The sequence below is a fragment of the Pan troglodytes genome, chromosome 4 (assembly GCF_028858775.2).
Source record: "Pan troglodytes isolate AG18354 chromosome 4, NHGRI_mPanTro3-v2.0_pri, whole genome shotgun sequence".
Lineage (NCBI taxonomy): Eukaryota > Metazoa > Chordata > Mammalia > Primates > Hominidae > Pan > Pan troglodytes.
In genome coordinates this window covers 167,401,185-167,425,908 of record NC_072402.2, presented here as the reverse complement: position 1 = coordinate 167,425,908, position 24,724 = coordinate 167,401,185, and the positions used below count along the sequence as shown (strand labels likewise).

The window sequence follows — 24,724 nt, the reverse complement described above, 5'->3', positions numbered from 1 at the left end:
CTAAGACCCTTTGTTTCTTGCACAGTTTGCTTCACATTTTATTATTGACACCAGTGTGGATAGAGAAATTGAAAATTGGAGAGGTTGGGTCTTAGGATACAGAAAAAAGTACTGACCCTGAAAAGTCATTTCTTCACCCTTACAGAAAGGAGTGAAGGAATGCAGTTTCTGAACAGGTCATTCTTTTACATGGAGCAAAAGGCATGATCCATTTTGAAAATCTAGGCATGCAGAGCATTCCTAGAGATGAGGTAGAGGATGAATATGAGCTTCTGAATCCTGCCTGATCAAATCTGATGGAGCTATCGACATCCAGTTGACTGACCTTGAAAATAGGGAACTCTAAGTCTTCTGCCAGTGGGGCCCAGTGGTGACCAGTTTAGGGTAAGCAGAAGCTCTGAACATAACTTCTGTGCAAATCCACCGTCATTCCATGATCTCCCAAAAATATATACCATTAAGTGAAGAAAGGCAAAGTGCAGAACAGTTACATACCATGCTACCATTTGCATGATAATAATAAAGAGTATATAGCATATACGTAATTGATTCCACATCCACAGAGTGTGCCTAGAAGCAAACACAAGAAACTGGATATGCCTTTTGCCACAGAGAAGGGACTGGGATTAGCCATGCACAGGGTCTGGAGGGACCATTTCCACATGGTACCCTTTCATACATTTTCATTTTCATCCATGTAAATGCGTTACCTTTTCCAAAATAATTTACATTTTTCTAAAAACTTTAAAAAATGTTAATTCCTACTCAATTAGACTCTTAGAGCTAGGTCTCAGGAATTAGCATTTTAATAAGCTCTCCAGTTTATTCTTACACACTCAAAATTTTGAGAACTTCCCCGTGAAAGGCTCTTTCTACTAAAAGGAACTTTATCCATTTCCCTTTGAGTTAAAGACAGCAATAATAAACCATACAGGGGGAAAAAAAAACCTCATTAAACTTTCTCAAGAGAAATAAACAATGCAACCTCAGCTTTCCTAAAATCAATTTAGATTCTGATATCTAAGTTGTCAGCTACTTTCTACTTTTTGCATTTATGCAGACCAAGGGAGTTGTGAGAAAAGAGATGTTATAGTCACTGGACAGGTTGCCCTCTCCTGCCAAGCTTCCCCAAAATGATGTGGGGTTTATTGGCCCCTTACCCCACCCCAGCAAGGGTGCTGTGTACTCACCTTGCTTTTTAAAGAGGTTGCTCTGGACTATCTCATTCATAGACTGTACTTTCTGCTTCTGGAGTTTCACAGGAGGGATGCAGGTGTAGAACTCATACAGGAGTTGGCTGAGGGCAGGAAAAATAGGAGCTGGTAGAGCAAGGCAGACCCATGTCTCCCAGCTCATAGCACTTACAGTCCATCCCTGGACCTCTAGCTCTGGGAAACCCCCAAGTCCTGGCAGAGCATGAGGTGCAAGGTAAGCCTTCAGTAAAAATGTACAAGTTGTTCTTGGTATAGAATATTCGTAGCATTAAAAGAGACGTAAAAATCTGAAAATACCCATAGCCCTGAGCAGTTACTGTGTACCAAGCACACACTTTGCATTTTGCATTCATTATGCCATGTAGACTTCATAACTCTACAAGCTATATGCAATACTTATCCCAATTTTATAACTTAGAAAGCTCAGGTTTAGAAAGGCTAACTTTTCTAAGGTTATGCAGCTGGGAAGTTAAAGAAACAAGAGTTCAAAACAAGGTTCTGACTTCATTACCGTACCATTTTACTTACAAATGTTTTATGCTTGGTAATGCTTTATGATAAGTCTTAAAATCAAAATCTCTAATTTTTTTTAAAACTATGAAAAATTGTGGATTAGAACCAGTTTGGGACATCGAAAGGGAGATAGCTCTTCCCAAATAGGGTGAGAATCAAAATACCCTGAAACAAAATTATAGTCCTTGTCGGCTTTCCAAAATAAACTTATTGTATTCATTTATTCTTTCAAGGACTTATTAAACATCTACTTAATATGAGACAGGCAAAGTGCAGAGAAACGGGGATATAATGGGAACAGACTGGGTCCCATTTGGCATGGAACTTACATTCTAATAGAGGTCATCAAATGACACAGAAGCAAACAAATCAATACACAGCGATGTATGCAGTGGAGGAAATAAATAGGGAGCTGTGTCAGAGAATAATGGCACAGGGGTTGGGGGAGAAATTTAATTTATTTACAATATCCAGCAGTAGCTTTTCCAAGATAACATTTAGCCTGAGGGTCTGAAGGATGAGAAGGAGCTAGCAAAAATCTTCCGTATGAAGAGAAAAGGACATCCATGAAAAAACTGGTAACATCTGAATAAAGTCCAGAGTGCAGTTAAAAGAACTGTATCCATGTTAATTTCTCAGTTTTTATAAATGTGCCATAGTTATTTAAATGTTAACATTAGGGGAAGCTGGGTGAAAGGCATATGATAACTCTCTGTATGTAATCTTTGCAACTCTCTTCTAAATGTATAAGTATTTAAATATAAAAAGTCTTTAAAGTCTGTTATCTGTAAACTACAATAAATTTTTTAAAAAGAAGAAGGTATATCTGATTGAAATGCCCCTATTCCAACAGCATAATCACATTAAAATAACGTGTTCATCTATGAGCTGAACGTAGTTAAGAAGTAGAAGGCAAAAGGGAGCTGTCTCCATTATCTCTTTAGGTATGCTTGGGCTGGTTCTCCATTTTCAACTGTGGGGTCTACAAGGCAAAGAGTGGAACCCAAAATAACATTCAGGCCCAGGTGAAATGGAAACATTCATCTCAAACATCAATTTTTTTTAACCTATATGATTAATTTTCATATCATCAAAGAGGGATGCTTATTACACAGTTGGTTTTCACCAAAGTCTGGCACAAGGAAACCAAAAGGTAAAAATACCACACCGGAAACCCTGAAAACATCCCCTGCCACAGGTCTTCCCCATCCCCAAGCTGAGTGCCCATCTGGAGCTCCCCATAAGAGCCCTCCTCCCACTCTGAATCCCTGGCTTGCCAGCAGAGCCCAAGAAAGTACAACATGAGCTCTCACCTGAGTAACTTCGCATCAAAGACCGTTTCTACATCATGCAGGACAGATGGGATGTATTTCAAAGCCGCCACCTAGGTGGAATGTAAAATACATATGAGTGATCCTCACATCAACAAGTCTGTACTGGCAAAGAGGGTACTTTGCAGCATGACACAGATTAGAGGAGAATGATTCTGCATCCTGGACATTACAATATTGATGGAAGCCTCTGTATGGACATCAAAACATAAGCACGGACTTCTTTGTATACAAAAGTGAAGTCACAACTCCTGTCTTCAAGGAGGCAATAACATAGACTAGAATGACCACAGACCTTGTAGTTCTATAGATCTGCAAATTCTGTTTCCACACCTTATTAGCCATGAGGCTTTGGACAAAACACTTAACCTCTCAGACATTTACATATCTGTGAAATAGACAAAGTTATATGTATTCTGAAGGATTGCGAAGATTAAAAATAATATATGTGAGGCATCCAACAGAGCACCAGGCCTATTTTAGTGCTCAATAAATGGTGACTTATATTATTAATGGAAGATGGTGTACTTGAATTGCTTTGCTGGTGACAAGTTATTCATATTTCCTCTCCCTGGCCACTTTGTGAATAATAGTGGGTATGTTTTGGTCCACTAACTGGGTTGGGAAAGCTAAGCATTGTAGTGGATTGCTTCCTCTCTTAAAGTAACCGATGCATCCAGAGATAGGAGCCACACTCACCCTCTGCATAGCAACACCACTTGCTAAGCAGCAGGGCAGACTACAGTTTCAGTAGAAAGAACTGTAAGTCACATGAATGGAAAATAATGTTTAAGGGTCTAATGGAAGTATGCATTTTTTATTTATTTTTCTGTATATTTTAGGTGTTCTGTTATTAACACGTATCACCCTTTAACAATCAGACTCAAGTAAAAAATCGTGAAAATTACTTTCCTAAAGAAAATCTTCCTCCTAGCCATATACAACTGAGATTCTTAACATAAATAATGATTATGATTATTCTCTAAGAATTTACAAGAGGGCAGACGCTGTACCAAAGACTGCTAATAGATAATCTTATTAGTTACAACCCTGCAAGGGAAACATTATTTTCATAAATAAGGAATCTCTGGTGCATCACAATTAAATAAGTAGCCTGGGGTTGAAAAGTTAGCAAGTGGAGAGCCAGGATTCAAATTCAGGCAGGCTGCACTTAGAGCCATTTCTTGTAACCCTTAAGCTACATGGCCACCTTACTCAAACAGCAACTCTCTTTCTCTCTATGCCTTCATCCCTTTTTTAATCTTGTTTATAATTTTTAAATTTTAAAAAGTCAATACTCTATGTTTGATGTAAAAACATTCATACCAGATAAGGCATGAGGGTGAAAATTGTTTCCAAAGTCCTATATCGCATCCTCCTCTGGGTCCCAATCTCTCCTCCCCAGAGAGGGGAGGACCACTGTTAGTTAACATTGTGGTGAATTTCCTTCCAGACTGCTTTCTATGCACGAACCTACATGTGCATGTGTATGTAAACATACATGTCTGCAACTTGCTTTTTGTAGTTAACTGCACACCAGTGGCATCCTGCCTTCTCGTAGACTGGATTCTTTTCATTTCTAACCACTGCCCAGCACTGCTCAAATGGGTACATTATACCTTCTTCAGCCCACCCCTGATTATAGGCTCCATGCTATTGTCAATTTTTATTATAAATACGTGGTAAAAAAAAAATACTGTTTGTATATCTATAAAGATCCTTGTAGGATAGATTGTTCAAAGAAGAATTAGTGCATGAAAACATATAGACATACACATTTTAGGAGAGATTGTCAATTACCTTAGAAGATAGAGTAACCAATTTCCTTTAACTAACTGACCATTTCCCCATAACTTTGCTACCATTGGACATACAATCTTATAGATTTTTGTTGATCTGATGTGTAATTTGCGACTCTTTGGTGGCTAGTATGGTTGAGCATCTTTTCCATATTTATTGAACATCTATATTTACTAAATTGCATGTTCATATCCTTTTTCTATTCTTATTTTGGGTATTTTTTTCTCATTGGTTTTTAAAATTTTTCATGCATCATTAATATTAACCCTTTTACAGTAACATATTTTACAAGAATTTTCTCCCACTTATCCTGTTGTTCCATTGCATAGAAAGATTTTAATTTGCAGGCTGTCATATTTGTCAGACTTTTACTTTATTGTTATTGGATTTTGTATCTAGAGATTTATTCTTTATTCTTTTAAATGTAGATTATAAGATAAAACAACATTCCAAAGCCATTGTCTCTGAAACTATGTTCTATTGGAGCCTCTTGTGCCATAGGACGGTGCTAGGTATTCTGTAGGGGAAAAGGGTTCGCAATCAAAGAATTTTGGAAAGCATTGGCTTAAGCAAAGATAAACCAGTGAGTTTTTTTTCTAACTATAGAACTTTTCATAATTTTAATATGCTAAGAAGCATTATGACATTCCTCCAGGCAGTCACAGTATCTAGTACATTCCAACCTAGTTGGTCAAGGACCATCTTTATCAGGAAACATCAAGCAGATGTAGCAAAATCAGATGACTGCAGGGCTAGACAAGCAACAGAAAGAAGTGATATGGAATGAGGACAGGGCAGTGGGAAGTGATGAGGTGTGTGGATTCCATTCTCTGCCTAAAGACTCAGTTATTCCTATCAATTGTTTTAACGATTTAACGCTTTGATTTGCTAGACAAATCAAACACAAATGCAGGCTGCATTTCTCCCAGAGGCTACTAATTTACAACCTCTAAAGTCTAAAGGGATACCATATACTGAGGCACGTGCCCTGAAAAGAGGCTAGTCCAAGCATTTCATTTTTTTTTTTTTTTTTGAGACACCATTTCGCTCTTGTTGCCCAGGCTAGAGTGCAATGGGGTGATCTCAGCTCACTGCAAACTCCACCTCCCAGGTTCAAGCGATTCTCCTGCCTCAGCCTCCTGAGTAGCTGGGATTACAGGCGTGTGCCACCACGTCCAGCTAATTTTGTATTTTTAGTTGAGATGGGGTTTCACCATGTTGGTCAGGCTGGTCTTGAACTCCTGACCTCAAGTGATCCACCCGCCTTGACCTCCCAAAGTGCTGGGCTCACAGGCACGAGCCACCATGCCTGGCCTGGTGCAAGCGCTTCTAGCAAACTGTTTCTTCATCCACTCTTAGGCCAAATAACATACAGCCCACAGGGCCCTGAGCTCTCCACCCAGCACCGCATGAGCCTAGGCTCATTTGTTCACTCCTTGAGCCTCAGCCTCTTCATAATGGTGTGTGCTGAGTTTCTTCCCATCTCATTACTCAAGCACTGGCCATCATACCCCACACCTGGACAGATTATAACGCGTACTCATCATAATTAAGACCAAAGTGAGAAACAGGCACAGAAACAAACCCCTGTGGGGAAAGGCAGGACTTCAGTGTCTGCTGCGAGTTGCTGGCTTTCAAGAGCTGCATGTCATTCCAGGACTTTGGAGGGACACGATGGAACCGCAGTTATCAGGAGTCTCCACAGCACGCACACTTACATGCTTTAGCTATTAGCAGGGAGCTGCACAGGCTGCGGGAGGGGCTGCTCAGAAGAAGCCCATCTTCCCAGCCTCCCACTCCAGGCAGGCCATACAGTCAAATGAAGCAAGTAGCTGTCACCTGAGTCTCAGAGGGTTTTAGCAACATGACAGGAGAGTATTAAATTTGCATCTAGTCCAGGCGGCCTCACAGAGAAGTGGCAGGCCTGTGGTTCTTTTTCCCAATGGGGACAGCCCATCTCTGCCTCCTGAAGTTTGCCAAGACTGTTGTCATGGTCAGCATTTGTCAGAGGACTTCTGTCTATGGTCTTGCCCTGACACACTGGGGCAGGTGACAACAGGCAAGTTCAGGAGGTGCCAGCACCAAACGCTCCCAGAAGGCAGAGCACCTCAACCATAAGACCTATGGGAGACTCCATATGTTACATGTTTCTGTCCTGGGAACTGAGTTTTACTCTTCTATTATTATTATTGTTTTTAATTTATTTATTTATTTTGAGACAGAGTCTCGCTCTGTCGCCCAGGATGCAGTGCAGTGCCACAATCTCTGCTCACTGTAACCTCCACCTCCCAGGTTCAAGCGATTCTCCTGCCTCAACCTCCGGAGTAGCTGGGATTATAGGCACCCGCCACCACGCCCGGCTAATTTTTTGTATTTATAGTAGAGACAGGATTTCACCATGTTGGCCAGTCTGGGTTCAAACTCCTGACCTCAGGTGATCCACCCGCCTCAGCCTCCCAAAGTGCTGGGATTACAGGCTGGAGCCACCGTGCCCAGCCGTTCTATTATTTTTACTCTCATTATTACTACCATTCTTCATAAAATAATATTGTATCATTATTACTTTCATTCCATAGTCTATATTCCTATATTGTGTATAATACTTAAAACACACATACATATATATACCTATACACATAAACATACATGTGATGCATATACACACATACTCATATAATACGATTATGAATTATAGGGTTTTTAAGTGGGAATCATGGCTGGGCATGGTTGCCCATGCCTATAATCCCAGCACTTCAGGAGGCCAAAGGACTGATCACTTGAGCCCAGGGGTTCAAGACCAGCCTAAGCAACATGGCAAGACCTCATCTCTACAAAATATATATATGTAAAAAAAATACCCAGGCATGGTGGCACAGGCCTGTGATCCCAGCTACTCAGGAGGCTGAGGCAAGAGGATTGCTTCAACCCAGGAGCTAGAGGCTACAGTGTGCTGTGTTTTGCCACTGCACTCCAGCCAGGGTGACAGACAGAAACACTGTCTCAAAAATAAATAAATAAATAAATAAATAATAAATAAAATAGGAACCATTTTTGGAAACTGTTTACATGACAAATACTTTACATGCATGATCTCATTTAATTCTTTCAACTACTCTATGAGTGGAAAATGTTAATCCCATTTTACCAATGTGAAAACTATGGCATGGAGAAGTTAAATAACTTGCCAGAAGCCATGTAGCTAATGAGAAGCAAAGCAAGGATGTGTACCCAGCTCTGTCCTGCTGGCTGTTACCCAGTGCATCCACTACTGCCTGTCACACTGTAGGAAAGGCATTCTATCTCTGCAAGTGGGGAGGATTCAGCAGGGGCGAGAAGGCTAATTTGGAGGAGGAAGTGGAAAAAGAGCTTCCCCCACCCTTTGTAAGAATAGTTTTTGAAAATAAAATGCAGTTCTTCTGACATTCCTTAAGTTAAGGATCCTCGTTACCACATCTATAGGGGGTTGCAAGAATGGCCAACAGGAAAATGCTATCTCACTAATTAGGTGATCATGTGGCACTGAGTGAATTTCCTAGATTAAGGGTCCACTCTGAACCCCTCTGCCAAAGGCCAGGTACATCCGTCAAGAAGAGAATCAAACCCAAAGCAACTAAGAGTGGTTTTACTGTCCCAGAGGTAAATCAAGGGAGGACACTTGAGATCATTGCTATCTAGATGGACTTCACCAGAATTAGAAAACAGCAAGTGTTTAAACATAACAGCAAAAATCAAAACCAGACTAGGATGCCTCCAAACTCAAAGGGACTTGTCTGCTGAGTACTTTCAGGCTTTCCCGTTCTCTCTTTCATTCTTTCTCTCTCTCTCTCCTCCCTTTCTCTCTCTTTCAAACAGAGTGACCAGTGTTGGTGCCAGTACACACAGACTTCTGGCCAAAATGAACATGTCTTGAAATGATACACAGTTATGCAAGAATGCTACCAGATAGCTTCCTCATTCAAGAGCCACAGGCATTCAAAACAAGTACTATTCCCCTCAATTTTTAATCCTTTTATTTTAGCCAAGCAGTGGATGATCAAGGTCCATGGAAACTGGAAAAACGATGTCACAGGAATTCCCCATAGCATGACCATAAGAAGGCAGTTTCCTTTGAGATGCTGAGTTGTCCCCGAGGAAAATAAATGCAGCTCTCTCAGGACATTCAGTCTCATCACTAATCTCTCAGGCAAAGTGAAGGGAAAGGAACCAACAGGTTCCAGAATATGTGTGTTTCCATCCTTTCTGTAACTCAACTTTATGGGGTCCCCTGAGTCTTATCCACCTGGCGTTTTGCCAGAAGACTTGAGTCTTAATGAAATTATGCTATTGTTTGGTGGTGATTAAGAACTCAAACTCTGGACTTATACAGCCAAAATTTAAATCCAAGATCTACTAATTTTCAGCCAAGGTAAGTTACTTAACCTCTTTAAGCCTCATTTTCCTCATTTGGAAAGCAGAGATAAAGCCCATTTGTCTTTGCATATAGTCTTTAACTCCACTTTATACCAAATGTTCTCGCTCACAAGTGGGAGAGCAAGAATAAGAACACAGGGTGGGGAACAACACACATGGGAGCTGTCAGGGGGTGGGAGCGGGGGGTGAGGGCAGGGAGAACATCAGGACAAATAGCTAATGCACGCAGGGCTTAAAACCTAGATGACAGGTTGATAGGTGCAGCAAACCACCATGGCACATGTATAACTATGTAACAAACCTGCACATTCTGTGCAGGTATGTCATGGAACTTAAAAAGACTATTTGTCTTATAAGGTTGTTGTTACAAAGATCAATTGAGCTAACAATATATGTAAAGCTTTTAGCTCAACACTTGACACTTAATAAACACTGAAACATCAAACTAAACAAAATGATAGAAGTAATTATTTTATTTTATTTTTAGATAGAGTTTTGCTCTGTCGCCAGGCTGGAATGCAATGGCGCAATCTCGGCTCACTGCAACCTCCACCTCCCAGGTTCAAGCAATTCTCCTACCTCAGCCTCCCGAATACCTGGGATTACAGGCACCCGCCACCATGCCCAGCTAATTTTTGTATTTTTAGTAGAGGCGAGATTTCACCATGTTGGCCAGGCTGATCTCAAACTCCTGACCTTGTGATCCACCCTCCTTGGTCTCCCAAAGTGCTGGGATTACAGGCGTGAGTCACGGCGCCCAGCAGTATTTATTTATTTATTTTAAGAGACAGGGTCTTGCTTTGTCACCCAGGCTGAAATGCAGTGGCATTATCACAGCTCACTGCAGCCTTGATCCCCTAGGCTCAAGTGATCCTCCTGCCTCAGCTTCCTGAGTAGCTGTGACCACAAGCATACACCACTAGGCATGGGCAGGCCCCCATGCCTAGCTAATTTTTTTTTTTATTTTTTGTCGAGACAGGGTCTCACTATGTTCCCCAGCCTGGTCTTGAACTCCTAGGCTTGAGAGATCCTCTCACCTCAGCCTCCTAAAGTGCTGGGATTACAGGCATGCACCATTGCACCCAGCCATATTCATTCATTCATTCATTCAGACAGTAGATATTTGAGCACTTTCTGTGTGGCAGCCATTGTTCCAGACACTGGGGATATAAATGGCAGAGTCCCCTGCCCTCCTGGACACTCCAGGGGCTTCATTAGCATGAGTGGCATTCACAGTGGCCAAGAGAGCATGTCATTCAATACAAGCTGTTCATTTAATTCCACTTGTGCCATCAAATTGGAGCATTATGAAATACCATGGATCGTAAGGAGAGTGGGGCAAATTGGCCTGCACAACATCACCATATGTCTTTTACTAACTTTTGAGCTCTATCTAATTTACATGTGTGTGGTGTTGACCCTCTGAATCTGCCATCAGTTTTATCAACCACACTCACAGGGCTGGCACACACAAGGACTTCTGAGCATGTGGCCCATTGTTGAAAACACATGGGAATCCCTGGCCTAAACCTTACCTGTGGCATAGAGAAGAATAGTGCTTTGGAGGCAGATGACCTGGATGGATTCAAATCCTAGCTCCAGCACTATGAATACATGTAATTTGGGATGAACTATTTAACTTTATGAGCCTCCTATGAACACTGAGGATAGTGGTTCCTTGAAGATCTCTGGCGGGATTTAAAACACTGTATATGAAGATCCCAGTTCCATGTCTGGAACATGGTAGGTACCTGATCAGCAGAAAGTGTTTTTAATTGCTCCTTTCCTCTGAACTACTGGCTTTCAATTCTCCATGGTCTTGGTGAGCTGCTGCCATGCCGACTCAGAACAATAAGAAAAACCACAGAAAGCAACTCACAAAAGCTGGGTGAGCATTAGAGATGGGCAATAACTTGCTTAGGTTTTAGAATTAACAGTGCACACAGCTGAGATTTGAACCAGATCTGCTCTACTCACAATTAAGTTGGTCACAAATGAGGGTTTCCAACATAAGCCGCTACCCAGCTGGATGTGAAAAGTTTGAACCAGGAACATCAACCACGGGCATTCGTATCCTCTGCACCCACCCAGCACTTATGGCTGATGTTACTAATAGCTCACACCCCATGCAGGCTCAGAATCAAGACTCTGGTCACCTCGTACTATTTCACTAGCTGAAACTTTCCCATGCATGTTTTCATACAGTCACTTCTTGTGAGTTTATTCTCTTAAGAATGTATATCTATATTTCTTGATCTAACTGAATAACTGAACGTCCTAACACTATTTAGTCTTGTGTAACAAAATTAGGAACACAAATGCCCGCCTTCTGAATCCTCACTAGTAAAATACCCAAAAAGCTTCTGTTTTATGATGAAGTAAAGGAGGAAGAGGTATAAATGATTAAAAATGATTTAAACCAAACTATGTAACAGGCTTTATACTTCATGTTTCACATACATTACTTTATTTCACCCCCTCAATAATCCCCTAAATTACACATTTGGCCTTCCACGTTACAGAGGATAAACTGAGGCCGAGAAAGCTGAAATGATGTGCCCAAGGCTACATGCCCACATCTCTCTGGTCAGAAGCCAAAGCTCCCTCTCCTGCAGCAAATCTCAAAGTCTATAGAAGAGTCCTTGTGTGGAATTTGCTGACATCACATGGGCTTGACACCTCTGCCCTCATCATTAAGTTCTCTTCATATGGTACTGCTCTCCATATTAGAATGTAACTTTAAATTCTTTTTTGATAACTTTTCAACAGCTATGTAAATAGGTGGAAAGCATCATTGGTTTTATGAAAATCCCTGAGGCTAAATTTGACCCTTAGAGCAAATTGAAAAAGAGATGAAGCCCCTTTCTATGTCTCTGGAGTGGAAATCTATGAGAACAAACCAACAAACCTGGCCCAAATTATAATGAAGGCAAGGTATTTCTAACACAGCTACCCAGACAAGAACCACCTGGGTAAAAAGACTTATGCCAAAACCATAATAATCATATTAGTTCACTGCATTTGCATAGCATTTTATAATTTGTTCTTTTGCAGACAATGTTTATTTGATCCTCACCCACACAATGAAATCTTATAGATGAGGAAACTGAGGCATTGAGAAGTTAAGTGACCAATGTAAGGTCATGCAGCTGATAAAGAAGAGCATTCCTGTTGACCAGGTGTCTTGAGAGCGGCAAATGCTCACTTGTTCCTCTTTGCTTCCTTTCTTTCTCCTTCTTTCTTTCCCTGCCTTCTTACTGTCTCTCTCCCTTTGTTCCTTCCCCAAATATATTTGTAGCCCATCGTAGGGAAACAGGTGCTGAAATTAGAAAGAGTAGCTCCAAAATGACCTATTCCCTCTTCCATTCTTCTCTCCGTGGCACCTCAACTTCTTTGGGGCATCAGCGCCTTTCTCCTCTGGGATGAGAAACTGGCTTTATCTATTGGCTCATCATTTCTGCTCTTTCACACTTCAGCTTCCTTGGAGCTGATTTCACACCTGATTCAACCCTATAGCCTCTCTCATGGCAATTGGTCATCCTTGGCTCTCTCCGGATATCCCAACACTGTGTGGCTGCTCACTAGAAGCTCAGTTGCTTCCAGTGTGATACAGATGCAGTGGCTGGCTGGGGCTCCTGCCGCATCTCCTCATGCTGTCCCCTGCTCCTGTTATCCCCTTTGTCAGAGAATGATGAAGGGGTTAGGAATATGAGGAATACATTTTTTGTTTGTTTGCTTTTTAACCAGGAGGGGGTAAGGGAAAAATAAAAACTAAAAGACTGCAGTCCCAACTAATCCATAGGAAGACATCCATCCCCAGCAGGGACTAAAGAAACAGTATAAAGAACAGGCTAATGCCGTGGTAGTGAGTATGGTCTTTAGAGCCAGGCAGGAACAGATATGAATCTGAGCCATCCCACTTCTCAGCAATGGTGCCTGGAGGAAGCTGTTTCAACTGTCTGAGCTTCAATTCCCTCATCAATAAAATAGAAACCTTAAGACGTATCCCTAGTGTTATACATTAATTAATTCAACAGATATCTATTAAGCATCAACTAATAAATGATTATTTGTTGAAGACACACTAATCATTGTGTTTTCAACACTCAGAATAATCCTAATATTAGGATTAGAGAACTCATATGATTATTATGGTTTTGGCATAAGTCTTTTTACCCAGGTTCTTCTTGTCCGGGTAGCTGTGTTAGAAATGCCTTGTTTTCCTTGTGATTTGGGCCAGATTATGCTGGTTTCTTCCCATAGATTTCCACCTCAGAGACATAGAAAGGGGCTTCATCTCTTTTTCAATTTGCTCTAAGGGCCAAATTTAGCCTCAGGGATTTTCATAAAACCAATGATGCTTTCCACCTATGTGTATGGCTGTTGAAAAGTTATCAAAGAAGAATTTAAAGTTATGTTCAAATATGGAAAGCAGTACCATGTGAAGAGAACTTAGTGATGAGGGCAGAGGGGTGAAGCCCATGTGATGTCAGCAAATTCCACACAAGGACTCTTCTATAGACTTTGAGATTTGCTGCAGGAGAAGGAGCTTTGGCTTTCGACCAGAGAGATGTGGACATGTAGCCTTAGGCACATCATTTCAGCTTTCTGAGCCTCAGTTTATCCTTTTATAACATGGCAGGCCTAATGTGTAATTCAGAGGATTTTTGAGAGGGTGAAATAAAGTAATATATGTGAAGCATGAAATATAAAGCCTGTTACATAGTTTGGTTTAAATCATTTTTAATCATTTATACCTCTTCCTCCTCTATCTCATCATAAAACAGAAGGTTTTTGGGTATTTTACTAGTGGATTCTAGAGGAGGGTATTTGTGTTCCTAACCTTGTTACATAAGACCAAATAGTGTTAGGACCTTCAGTTATTCAGTTAGATCAAGAAATACAGATACACATTCTGAGGAGAATAAATTTTAGAATTATCAGGATTATTCTGAGTGTTGAAGACACATATGAATAAGATAGTTGCCTTCCCCAACACACAGGTTTCCACTGTTTGTTAAATTAAAGGAAGCCATCAGCAGAGTGGTTCTCAAACTTTGCTTCACAGTAAAATCACCTGGGGAATTTTTCAAATCCCCTGACCTGGGTCACACTCCATACCAATTAAATTAGAAAGTCGGGTAATTGTAACCAGGCATCAGAATTTATTAAAGATCCCCACACAATTCTAACGTGCACAGTCTGGAACCCATAGCATGAGAAGCAAACATTCCCCAGGCTGACTTCCGCCTCTGCTTCCTCACCTTCATTCTAGCTAAACACTAGTACCTCATTAATTCTAACCAGTGCCTGGGCATCTCAGGCATAATGGATCTTTAAATTAGCATCTAAAAGAATAACATTGATTTAAAAAAAAAAAGCAGCAGCAATCTGCATTAACTCATTGATTTAGATAAATGTGTTTGGGCTTCGTTTATTCACAACACATCAGGCACTCCCAGCTTCCCCCACCCGCACCCCCAGTGCCTGCAAGTGCATTCTGTGAAAATTCTGAAGTCTCCCTGAAACAGCCTCTTCATTCAGACTCTTAGCTGCTCAACTCCTTCCCAAACACAGGGATAGGCCTCACAGTTTCTCAAAGATTTGCAGTCTTCACAGATTAGCATCGTGGACCACACATGAGAGGACTCATTCTCTCCAAAGCACCTCTTGTTTATTGAGGAGCCCTCTTTAATCCCAAAAGGGTCCCTGACTTTATGTTGTCGAGAATTAAACTCAGTTTAAGAGACTGCTACCATGAACTGTTCTCTCCATTGGAAGTGGATCCGGTTTGACTAATTTCCTTCTAGGTAACAAAAATTTCAGAGCTATTTTAAAAGAAGGCACTGCTAGCTTCATGGGTAACAAACAATAAATACGTTTTCTCTTGTCCTGAGGAGCCCTTGGTCTTTAACCTAGTGGCCAGCCCAGGCCTTCACTGGATACATGTTTGCATATTTCAGCAAAAGAAGATATTATCTTAGCATGCTGTTATTTACTGGATGGCCAAGGAGAAGATAGATTTTATTGTAGCATAAACCAACCTGCAAAAGGATGGTAGTTTTGTATTGACTTTTCATCAGATTGTTGATGGATTCAAAGAGCCGTCTCATGGATTCTTCAAACTCCATCTGTTCTTTGCCTTCATAAAGCCTGAAACAAGATACATCTGGGTCATTTCTCAAGCTAACAGACAATACCTTTAAAAGTGTGTACTAGGCACAAACTTCATTTAAAATTTAAAACAAAAAGGAGTAGGAGGTGGGGACTTCAAGGAGGAGAGGATTCTGCAGATGCTGCGTGCATTATTCTCTCAAGGGAAAAGCCTCATATCCACCATACCCAACAGAAACCCGCCAACTAACAGGGCATACACCTTCTGCCGTATTTTTTTAAACCCCAAGGAAACCCCAAAGGAAGGAAATTTGTCTGAGCTGAGGAGACATTAATAATTTCACCCTTCTGCAAGAATCAGAGGAAAGATTGTGGTCATCAGATTTTCAAAGTATCTTGGAAACATCAAGGAGAAATATTTTCAAATGCACTGCCATTTCCACCACCCATTGTCTGTTTGTCGGATGAGCCCCAACAACCTGTTTTATGTCAGGGGCCATTGCCTTCCCTTCCTTCATTTCAGGGGTTAACTTATTACCTTAAGCCTTTGTTTCTCTGATTATAAAATCCCCACACTGTAAAACATGTAAACCTAACTGAAATACATAACTTAGAAGGTGAGACTCCTCATTAATCCAACCAGGGAGGTTAGCTATTGTCAAAGTTTTAATGGGTCTCCTTCTAGGGACTTTCAATGCCTATAATAATATACAAGTGTAAAATTGCATAGAACCAGTCCCTCATGTAAAACCAGTCTCCAGGTACCTGCCTGTTATCAACCCCTTCCCCCAGCCTTAGGAGTGTTGTTCTGCTCAAGGCTTCTCCAAACAAATGTTTATCACCAACCGTGAAATATCCGCAGCCTAATCTGTGGCATCCAGTGTGAAATGCACAGAAGAGCGCTCCTGTCTCCAATTCAGATAAAGAGAGTCTCTCCTGTCACAGTCCTACACGCTCAAAAAGCTCCTCAGTGTGCCCGGGCCTTGGCAAAGGTGCTTTCCTAGATAAAGCACTGACACACTTAACAGGTTTGTTTGCTCCTCAACCACAGAGCAGGCCAGCCAGTCACAGCCCCCTCAGCACTGTCTCTGCAAAATCCCCATCCTTACCCTCACCCTTCTTTCCTGTCTTTCTACTTCATTTCTGTGGCTCTAAGTGTGTGCCTCTTCTGTTTATCTTCTTGAGTGTTAATCACTCTCTTTCTCTCCTTGGGTTTCTATGTCTTTATATCTAGTTCTCTCCCAACCCTCCCCCTGACTTCATCACTCTCTTTCTGTCTTAGTCACTCTCTGTCTCTCTTTCTTTCCTTCTTTTTCTAACTAACCCCCTCTCTAAAGCCCTCCTGAAGTCAGAATCATAAGTGAAGTCAGTGCTGAATGTTCCCGTTGGTTATGGGGACTCAGCAATTGCTGCTGACCTTCTGGGTCCAGCTCAAGGTCACAGAGACAAGGAGTGTTGAAGTGGCTACGTGCCTAGGGCTCCTCATTCTCTTCCTCTCCCTAGTTCCATAGCTCCCTCTGCTAACTAGCCCCCACCCCGGCTTTTACACAGCTCACTCCTGAGCCTTCTTGTTCCGCCACCAGAGATAACTGCCACAGCATATATATTCTAGAGTCAATCTGTTTTGGGTTCAAATCCCCACTGCCCGGCAGGCACTTTATTACAAACAACAGCAAACATTACAGAGCACTGCTCTGTTCCAGGCACCTTCCTGGATGCCTGTGAAATCACTCACTCCTCACAACCACAGCATGAGGCAGGCACTAGTATCACACCCACTTTACAAATTAATGAAGCTCACGCAACATGCCAGAAAACACCAGGCCAGTGAGTGTCAGAGCCAGAATTCAAAACTGGCCATCAGCTCCTGAGCCCAGCTTCTCAGTCTCTTTGCACACTGCTTTGCTCTACACTTTACTGCCCCCTTAATTCCCACAAGCCTTGGGCAAAGTGTAAACCATAACAGTACTGTGTCAGAGGATTGCGAGGATCAACCCACATGGGAAGTTCTCAGCATGGGTGCCTGGCCCCAGCAGATGTTAGCGCCTGCCGTACTGATGTCAGTTGGAAGAGTAGCATGATTATCATTGCTCTCATCCCCACTTCACAGATAAGGAAACAGAAAAACTCTCAAGAGGTTGAAACTTGCCCAAATGTCATCAAAGTAGGAAAGATGGGACCAGAGTACCCTGTCCTTGACCTGGCTGAAAAGAGAGGATCCTAATCCAGCATGGTGGTGGTCAGCCTCCCCATGAGATCACACAGTTTGTCTTTCTTTGTGCCCACAGCCACCAGCAATCCCTAATGGACTGTCCACTCATCATGCCTTTTGCCTTGAAGTCTGTTACTCTTCCATGAGGTACAGCTGCCTGAAAACACTGAATGAATTCCATCACCATGGCTGCTACTGGTCTAGAGTATTGAACCTGCCCACTGTGTCTCCCACCCACATTTAACACCCCGACCTGGCTTCCCAATCATTTACAGACACATGGGCTCTTTCTGTAGGGTGTACCTGTGTGTGTGGTGGGGAGTTCTGCCCAGGTCCTCCTGGGAACCACCTGCTCCTCCAACAAGGCTGGGCTCCAGCAACACTTTCCTGCTGGTTGGCCTGTCCAATCCTACCCTCCATGACTGAATGGCGCCCTGGCAGTTCTCCTTCTGGAATTTGTCATTTTTAAGAAAGAAACATAAAAACAGGCTTTTCTGGAGTGATCTTAATGGCAGCACTCCAGGGGGAAGGGTCATGAGCTCCTGCTGAAGAGATCCCTGAGGCTGTCCTGGTTCCCAACTTCTCTGTGTCTCATTATTTAACTTTTTTTTTGGATTTTATGAGCTGCACAAATATCTTTAAAATAAACTCTCCTTTTTGCCTAGACTAGCCCCGGCTGGTTTTGTTGCAAACCCTCACTAGTCAGAACTTGGCAGAGTAGAGCCAGCTTCTTCCTGCAGCTCCCCTGAGTTTGAAACCAAGAGCTGCTGGGAAGTCCGGTGAGCATTTAGTTCTTGCTCTTATTGGACAGATGAAGAGACTCAGGGCCAGAGAGGGCAAGTGACTTGGCTTCACCATCTTATAAATATTATGTGACTGAACTGGAAGGAAAAAAGATTTTTAGTCTGTAAGACTAAACCAAGGCTCTGCTCAACTTTAAATTTTGTAGGAAACTAAATTTGATTTTCACGAGAAAGAGAGCAGTGATCTGCTCTAGGTCACAGACTGTGCCAATGATATAGCTTGAACCAGAACCAGGTATTCTTCTTCTATGTTCTCAGCATCTAACAGGGGAAGGCAGATAACACAAATCCCAGGAAGCCATGATTAGGGGCCTCCACTCCAGTGGGAATCCAATCTGCTCCTTGCTATTCATGTCACAAGTTAAGGGTCTTGACACCACACTTGAGTCCAGGGATGAAAATATATCCTGCACCTGCCTAAGTCTTATAAAGGATAAAAAAACAATTCTAGGAGGAAAATGGGGGAAAAGTACATATATATGTATAAAATATAATATAAATCTTAAATTTATAATTTAAATATAAGTTTATACAAATTTAAATATAAATCATAAATTATATATTATCTATATGTCTTAAAATATAAATATATATATCTAAAATATATACATATTTAAAAATATTTACTTTCTTTTTAGCTGAAGAATGGCTGGGAATGGGAAGAAGAGTCACAGGACATGACTACAGCTGGGAAGAAGAAAGGAAAGAAAAATCTATTTCATATAAAGCGCTTTGCTATCAAGCCAGACTCCTCCATATACTTGCTGTGTGGCCTCAGTTAATTACTTTTCTGAAATTTTACTTTTATTCCTGATAAAATGGAGTCCTAATGCTCATTCAAATGGTTATTTTGAGGTGAAAAACATGAGATAATTATTTTTAAGTGCTTAATATTGTAGCTGGCATTTAATCAGCGTTAAGTAAACGTTATAAATTCTTGTTCTTGATTCCTAAGCACAGAAGTGATTATTTGGGCAAACTCTCTGATCTGAGCATAAGAGGAATATTTTGTAAGATACAGGGTCTCAATATGTTGCCCAAGCTGGCCTCAAACTCCCAGACTCAAGTGATCCTCCAGCCTCAGCCTCCTGAGTAGCTGGGACGACAGGCACAAGCCACCAATGCCCAGCTATAAAAAGAAATATTTCAATTAAGGAGTGACTAAGGAAAAAAATTCATAAGGGTTTTAGATTACAAGGAAGAAATAACCTGATGACAGCAGGGTGATTAAGCATTGTGGGACCCCCCCCCTTGAAAAGCTTGAAAAGAAAATAAAAATGCCTCATCTGTCTGCGATTCTTGAGATGTGGCCTTGAAGTCAAGGGCACAGCAGATGTAGCTTCCAGGTTCTTTTTTAGCGCTTGGTCTCTGTTACAGCTTCAGGATGTAAACATTTTTTCTGGCCTAGAACGCCTGGAAAGATACTTCAGAAATGAGCAGATTTTGCCAGGGAACAAATTATTGAAGGGCCCTAAGGCCCTGACCACAAGGAAAACTGGAACAACCTGCAAGGCACTGTTCTGGGGCATGCAAGTCGACCACAGCCAGCACTCCTGCTCCCAGGGCTTGGATAAATATAGCGATGCTCGGCTTGCATGTGATTCATTAAGGAGACACTGTGCACAGCTGAGCACTCACTAAATGCAAATGGAGCCCCATATGTTGTGTACAATGCTCTGTACCACCTCTTTCACGCAGGTACATAAAGCCTCAGCCCAAAACTGAGATGCCAACCTCAGGCTAGCATCCCAGGGGAGCAGAATCTAACCAAAGCAACCTCAGGATGCAGAAAGCAAGTGGGAAGATTCCCTTGAGAATCAGGGGTGGAGGGAGAGCCTCCTAACACCCTGACCCTCTTTTATTTTCTGTACCTCAGTCACTTCCACATTTATAGGCATCCATCCCTCCGATTCCTTCTCTGACTCTTCGAAGCAATAGAGAAGTTTAGGCAGCACTGCCTGGGTTCCTAGCCTTGCTCTGTCGCTTATTAGTTGGGTGACCTTGGCTAAGGTACCTAATCTCTCTGAGACTCAGATTTCTCATTAGTAAAATTGTATTAGCCCCATAAGGTTGCTCGAAAATCAAACAATGCATATAAAGCCATTAGCAGAGTCTAGTACATAGTCAACAATAGATGTCAGCTATTATTACATCATATACAGTTTTTCTTCTGGATACACCCATTTTTGCTTCCTGAACTGTAAGAAGAAAGAAATCAGCATCTTCATAAAGACAACTACCATTTACTGAGCACTTACTACATGCCAGGCACCACACTGCAGATAAAAATGAGTAAAAGGGCTGGGCGCAGTGGCTCACACCTGTAATCCCAGCACTTTGGGAGGCCGAGATGGGCAGATCACGAGGTCAGGAGATTGAGACCATCCTGGCTAACACGGTGAAACTCCATCTCTACTATAAAAAAAAAATTTAAAAAATTAGCTGGGCAGGGTGGTGGGCGCCTGTAGTCTCAGCTACTTGGGAGGCTGAGGCAGGAGGATGGCGTGAACCCGGGAGGCGGAGCTTGCGGTAAGCTGAGATCGCACCACTGCACTCCAGCCTGGGAGACAGAGCAAGACTCCGTCTCAAAAAAAAAATAGTAAAAGATCCTGGGAGATAAGTGGCAGCTAAATAATTTATGACCCCAGGAACAAGAGCAAGTCAGTGGGTAGGGAGGCATCCGTTATCCAGGGGATGACGCTATGGGACTGTTGGAGGGAAGCTAGAAGGCGGGCTCTAAGCTTTTTCTATTCAAGCTCTAAAACCAAGGTGACTTGGCTGGTGTTCCTTCCCCTGAGCCAATAATTTGCCCTATTCAGATAAGTGTAAATTAGTGACTTTACAAAAAGAACCATTGAATCTTTCCTGGTTTCAAAAGAGTGATTACTCTGGGAAAATCATAATACTTTAAGACAAGAGTCAAGGAGTCATGTGTATTCTCTCCCTCTCTCCCTCCCACCCCACAACCTGGAACCAAGAATAATTACAGCTAAACCAGTGGCTGAGTCTGTCTGAAGATCATCCTTGCACTTCCCAATCCTGTTCATAGAATGAGACCCTTCAATGAAATAGGCATGCAAAGGATTCGTGAAAGAGACGGTTCCCTTCCTAATTCATCCCTTCCCTGTAAGGTCACTGCCACCATCCCCACCTCTTCCCCACCATCAAGGTGTATGGACCTGAAATAAATAAGAAATTGCAAAGACACAGAATCTGAGAGCTAGCTGTCTTACTCAGCAATGGTCAGATGGCTGGGTGCAGTGGCTCACACCTATAATCCCAACACTTTGGGAGGCCGAAATGGGAGGATCACTTGAGCCTAGGAGTTCAAGACCAACCTGGGAAAATGTCTCCACAAAAAAATACAAAAATTAGCTAGGTGTGGTGGTGCATGCCTGTGGTTCAAGCTATTTGGGAGGCTGAGGCTGGAGGATCGCCCGAGCCCAGGAAGTCAAGGTTGCAGTGAGCCATAATCAAGCCACTGCACTCCAGCCTAGGTGACACAATGAGACCCTGTCTCCAAAAACAAAAACAAAAACAAAACACATACACAGTGGTCAGAGAAATTCTCCTCTAAAGGGTAACAAAGTTGAAGTGGAAATATTTATTCTGTCAGAAGAGAAAGAGCAAAGCCTCATGAGAAACAGAATATGTAAGGAACGGTTAGGATGACTACAGTGTTGCTAGTGTCAACTGTCAAGCAGCCCTAGAGGCCACAGAGGTGCCTGTGCAGGCTTTACTTCATTGAATACCCCCAGCAGCCAACAGGTGGGGTGCAGATCAGCTCCTGGTGCCAAGTACTTTTGTCAATGACGAGATTACTTCTATTGAGCTGTTACTTTTCCAGAGCCTGACATTTGGGGTGGGATCACTCCTTAGGGCAAATAGCAAAGGAGATTCACTAACATCTTCCTGTAAATAACACCAGGAAAGAATGATTTGTGGATGAGAGAAAAGAAGACAAACTCAACATGTGGAGATTCTGTTTGAAAAATGTCTAGAATGAACACATAAAAATTAATGCAATCACTGAAGAAAAACTGCCTCTGATGGAAGTATAAACAGTTCTAAATAAAAAAAAAAAGAAGTTAACAATATGGGAGAAATGAAAGAAAAACAATCCATCTGAAACATTCACTTTACTTTTAAAATATGGCAACCCTGTGTAATAAATTAATAGTAAGTAGGTAATAAGATGCAGGAAAAAGCCTGAAAAGAACTTTAAGTTATGAACAGTGTGTGATGTGTGCCCATGCCATCCTTCATTCTATTCAGAGGAGCTGCACACTTTATGTAATTTGGCGAGAAAACTAAGTTGCATAATTCTGCACTTAAGTAAATTTCTCCATTAGCATGAAAAATGGTATTTAGGGTTTTTCCCCCCAATATAATTAGAAATTGAATGTTTCCAAAACAATATTCCTAAGGATAGAAAGAAGCACACGCATGCACACTCTCTATCTCTCTTTCTTCCCTGCTTCCAAGACATACAGAGAAATATATAGATTACATCATCTACTTGAAAAAGCAGCTAATATTCAGCACACTCCTTCCAGCTCTTTCTCTATGGCCCAGTTGGTATAAAAGTCTGGGTGCCAAGAAGAAGTTGGATTTTGACCACTTCTTTTATCATTTGTTCCCTCAGTGTTTTTATTTGTTTGTTTACAATCTAGGAGGTTTCCATATAATTGAAAATATATAACAGAAAAAAATGGCTTGCCAGATGATTACGCAGACACACATGCAAAGCTAATAAAATCTGCAAATCTGTACATTAAATTGATAATTTAGCTACCTCTTGGAAAAGGGGATTAGGTATAACATGCCCATTATATACACTTATTTTATATTCTGATTTTTAAACACAAGTGAAATTTTCATTTAACTTTAAAAAGAGAGATCTACTCTTTCTTTGGTGTATTTCTTGCCTTATAGCTCCTTCCTACAACAGTCCATTTCTCCAAAGCCTTTCCTGAAATTTCTCATTCTCATGTGGGAATAAGGCTGGGGCTGGAGAATCTAACTGAAGGTCACATACAACTAGAGGCCATTTTCCCTCTACAATTACAGAATCAAGATGCTGATTTTTCACCTGCCTCCCAGTTTCTGGCATAAACTGCAGCTAGATACACAATGGCCCAAGAAATGCCAAGTTATTATTACTCTAAACTATGGTCATGCCAAGAGCATTGAACTTCATCCTTTGATTCCATGGCTTCCTGAAAAGGATAATTAACCCCAGGCTCTTCCACTGAGAGCCCTGACATTTGGTGTGTGTAGTTAAGTGATTTTTTCTTTTAACATTTTCCTTGCTAATGGTGCCAGTTTTAAAAATGCATGTGCAATAAAACTCTTTGTTTTGAAATTTGGGAACACCCAAGGAATGTGGAGATCAAACACACTGAGGTTTGAGTGCCTGGAGACCTCTTTGAGCAGTAGGATGACCGAGGGCCCACCAGGCTGCCCGCAGAGGACAGGGTAACAGAAGGAGCAATGGTATTGGTCACAGGACTGAGTGAATTCTAAACCAGACTAGCATTTACAGACATTCAGACTTTAGATCACTCCTGTCTGGGCCCTTGTGTCCTCATCTTTAGGTAAACTATTTACCATTGAGGTAATTCTCCAGGATTCTTATCTGGCTTCTATTGTCAAAGAGTTCTTCCTTACATTCAGCAATAACACGTTACATACATGTTCCATACATACTGGCCCATAAGACTTAGTTTCTTTTTTAAGCACCTGAGTTGAAAATGAACACTTCTATCTATTTCAGAACATGTATTGTCCGAAACCAAGCCTGTTTTTGGACAATAAAAAAACACCCTCTAGTTTCCAAGCACAGCCTAAAGGCCCCACTGGTGCCCAAGTCAAAGCCCTGGGCTAAGAAGGGGCTATCTTGAATTGCTTGAAAGTTATTGAGTCATCAAGACCCATTAATTCCACCCCAAAAGCCATTTACCCCTCTCCATCTTCATCAGTACCATGGAGGACCAAGCCTCCATTTCCTCTCACCTGTGGGGGTCTCTGAACCAGTGCCCCTTCCCTCTCTCTTATTTTCTTTCAACCCAGTTTCTACATGATGGTCAGAGGGACCTTTCTAAAAACACAGATGTGATCATAGCATTTTCCTGTTGAAAATCCTTTAAAAATTCCTAAGTGGAAAAAACACACGCTACTTTCCCTCTGCTCCCATGCCGCAACCATGAACACAGAAGACATCTGTAACAAATGTGTGAGAGTCTATCCCCACCACCAAGCAAGCAATGAATTCTGCAGTGGACACAGCTGGGTGTCCTCTAATTCAATCCAAACCCAACATTATCT

General features: G+C 41.7%; 1 protein-coding gene across 8 annotated transcripts in view; it reads right to left on the bottom strand.

The window, feature by feature from the left end:
- The window catches only part of DOCK2 (dedicator of cytokinesis 2), a 442,545-nt gene that overhangs the window by 316,607 nt on the left and 101,214 nt on the right, over positions 1-24,724 (bottom strand). For all 8 annotated transcript variants that reach the window (XR_001718032.4, XM_016954162.4, XM_063811659.1 and 5 more), the window contains 3 exons: positions 15,313-15,421; positions 3,041-3,111; positions 1,191-1,297 (listed from right to left, as the gene is read on the bottom strand). Coding sequence is in view for 7 of the 8 variants with exons in the window: in XM_016954162.4 (XP_016809651.1) it covers positions 1,191-1,297; positions 3,041-3,111; positions 15,313-15,421 (287 nt within the window). In the remaining variant the exon portion in view is untranslated. The remainder of the gene's footprint in view (positions 1-1,190; positions 1,298-3,040; positions 3,112-15,312; positions 15,422-24,724) is intronic.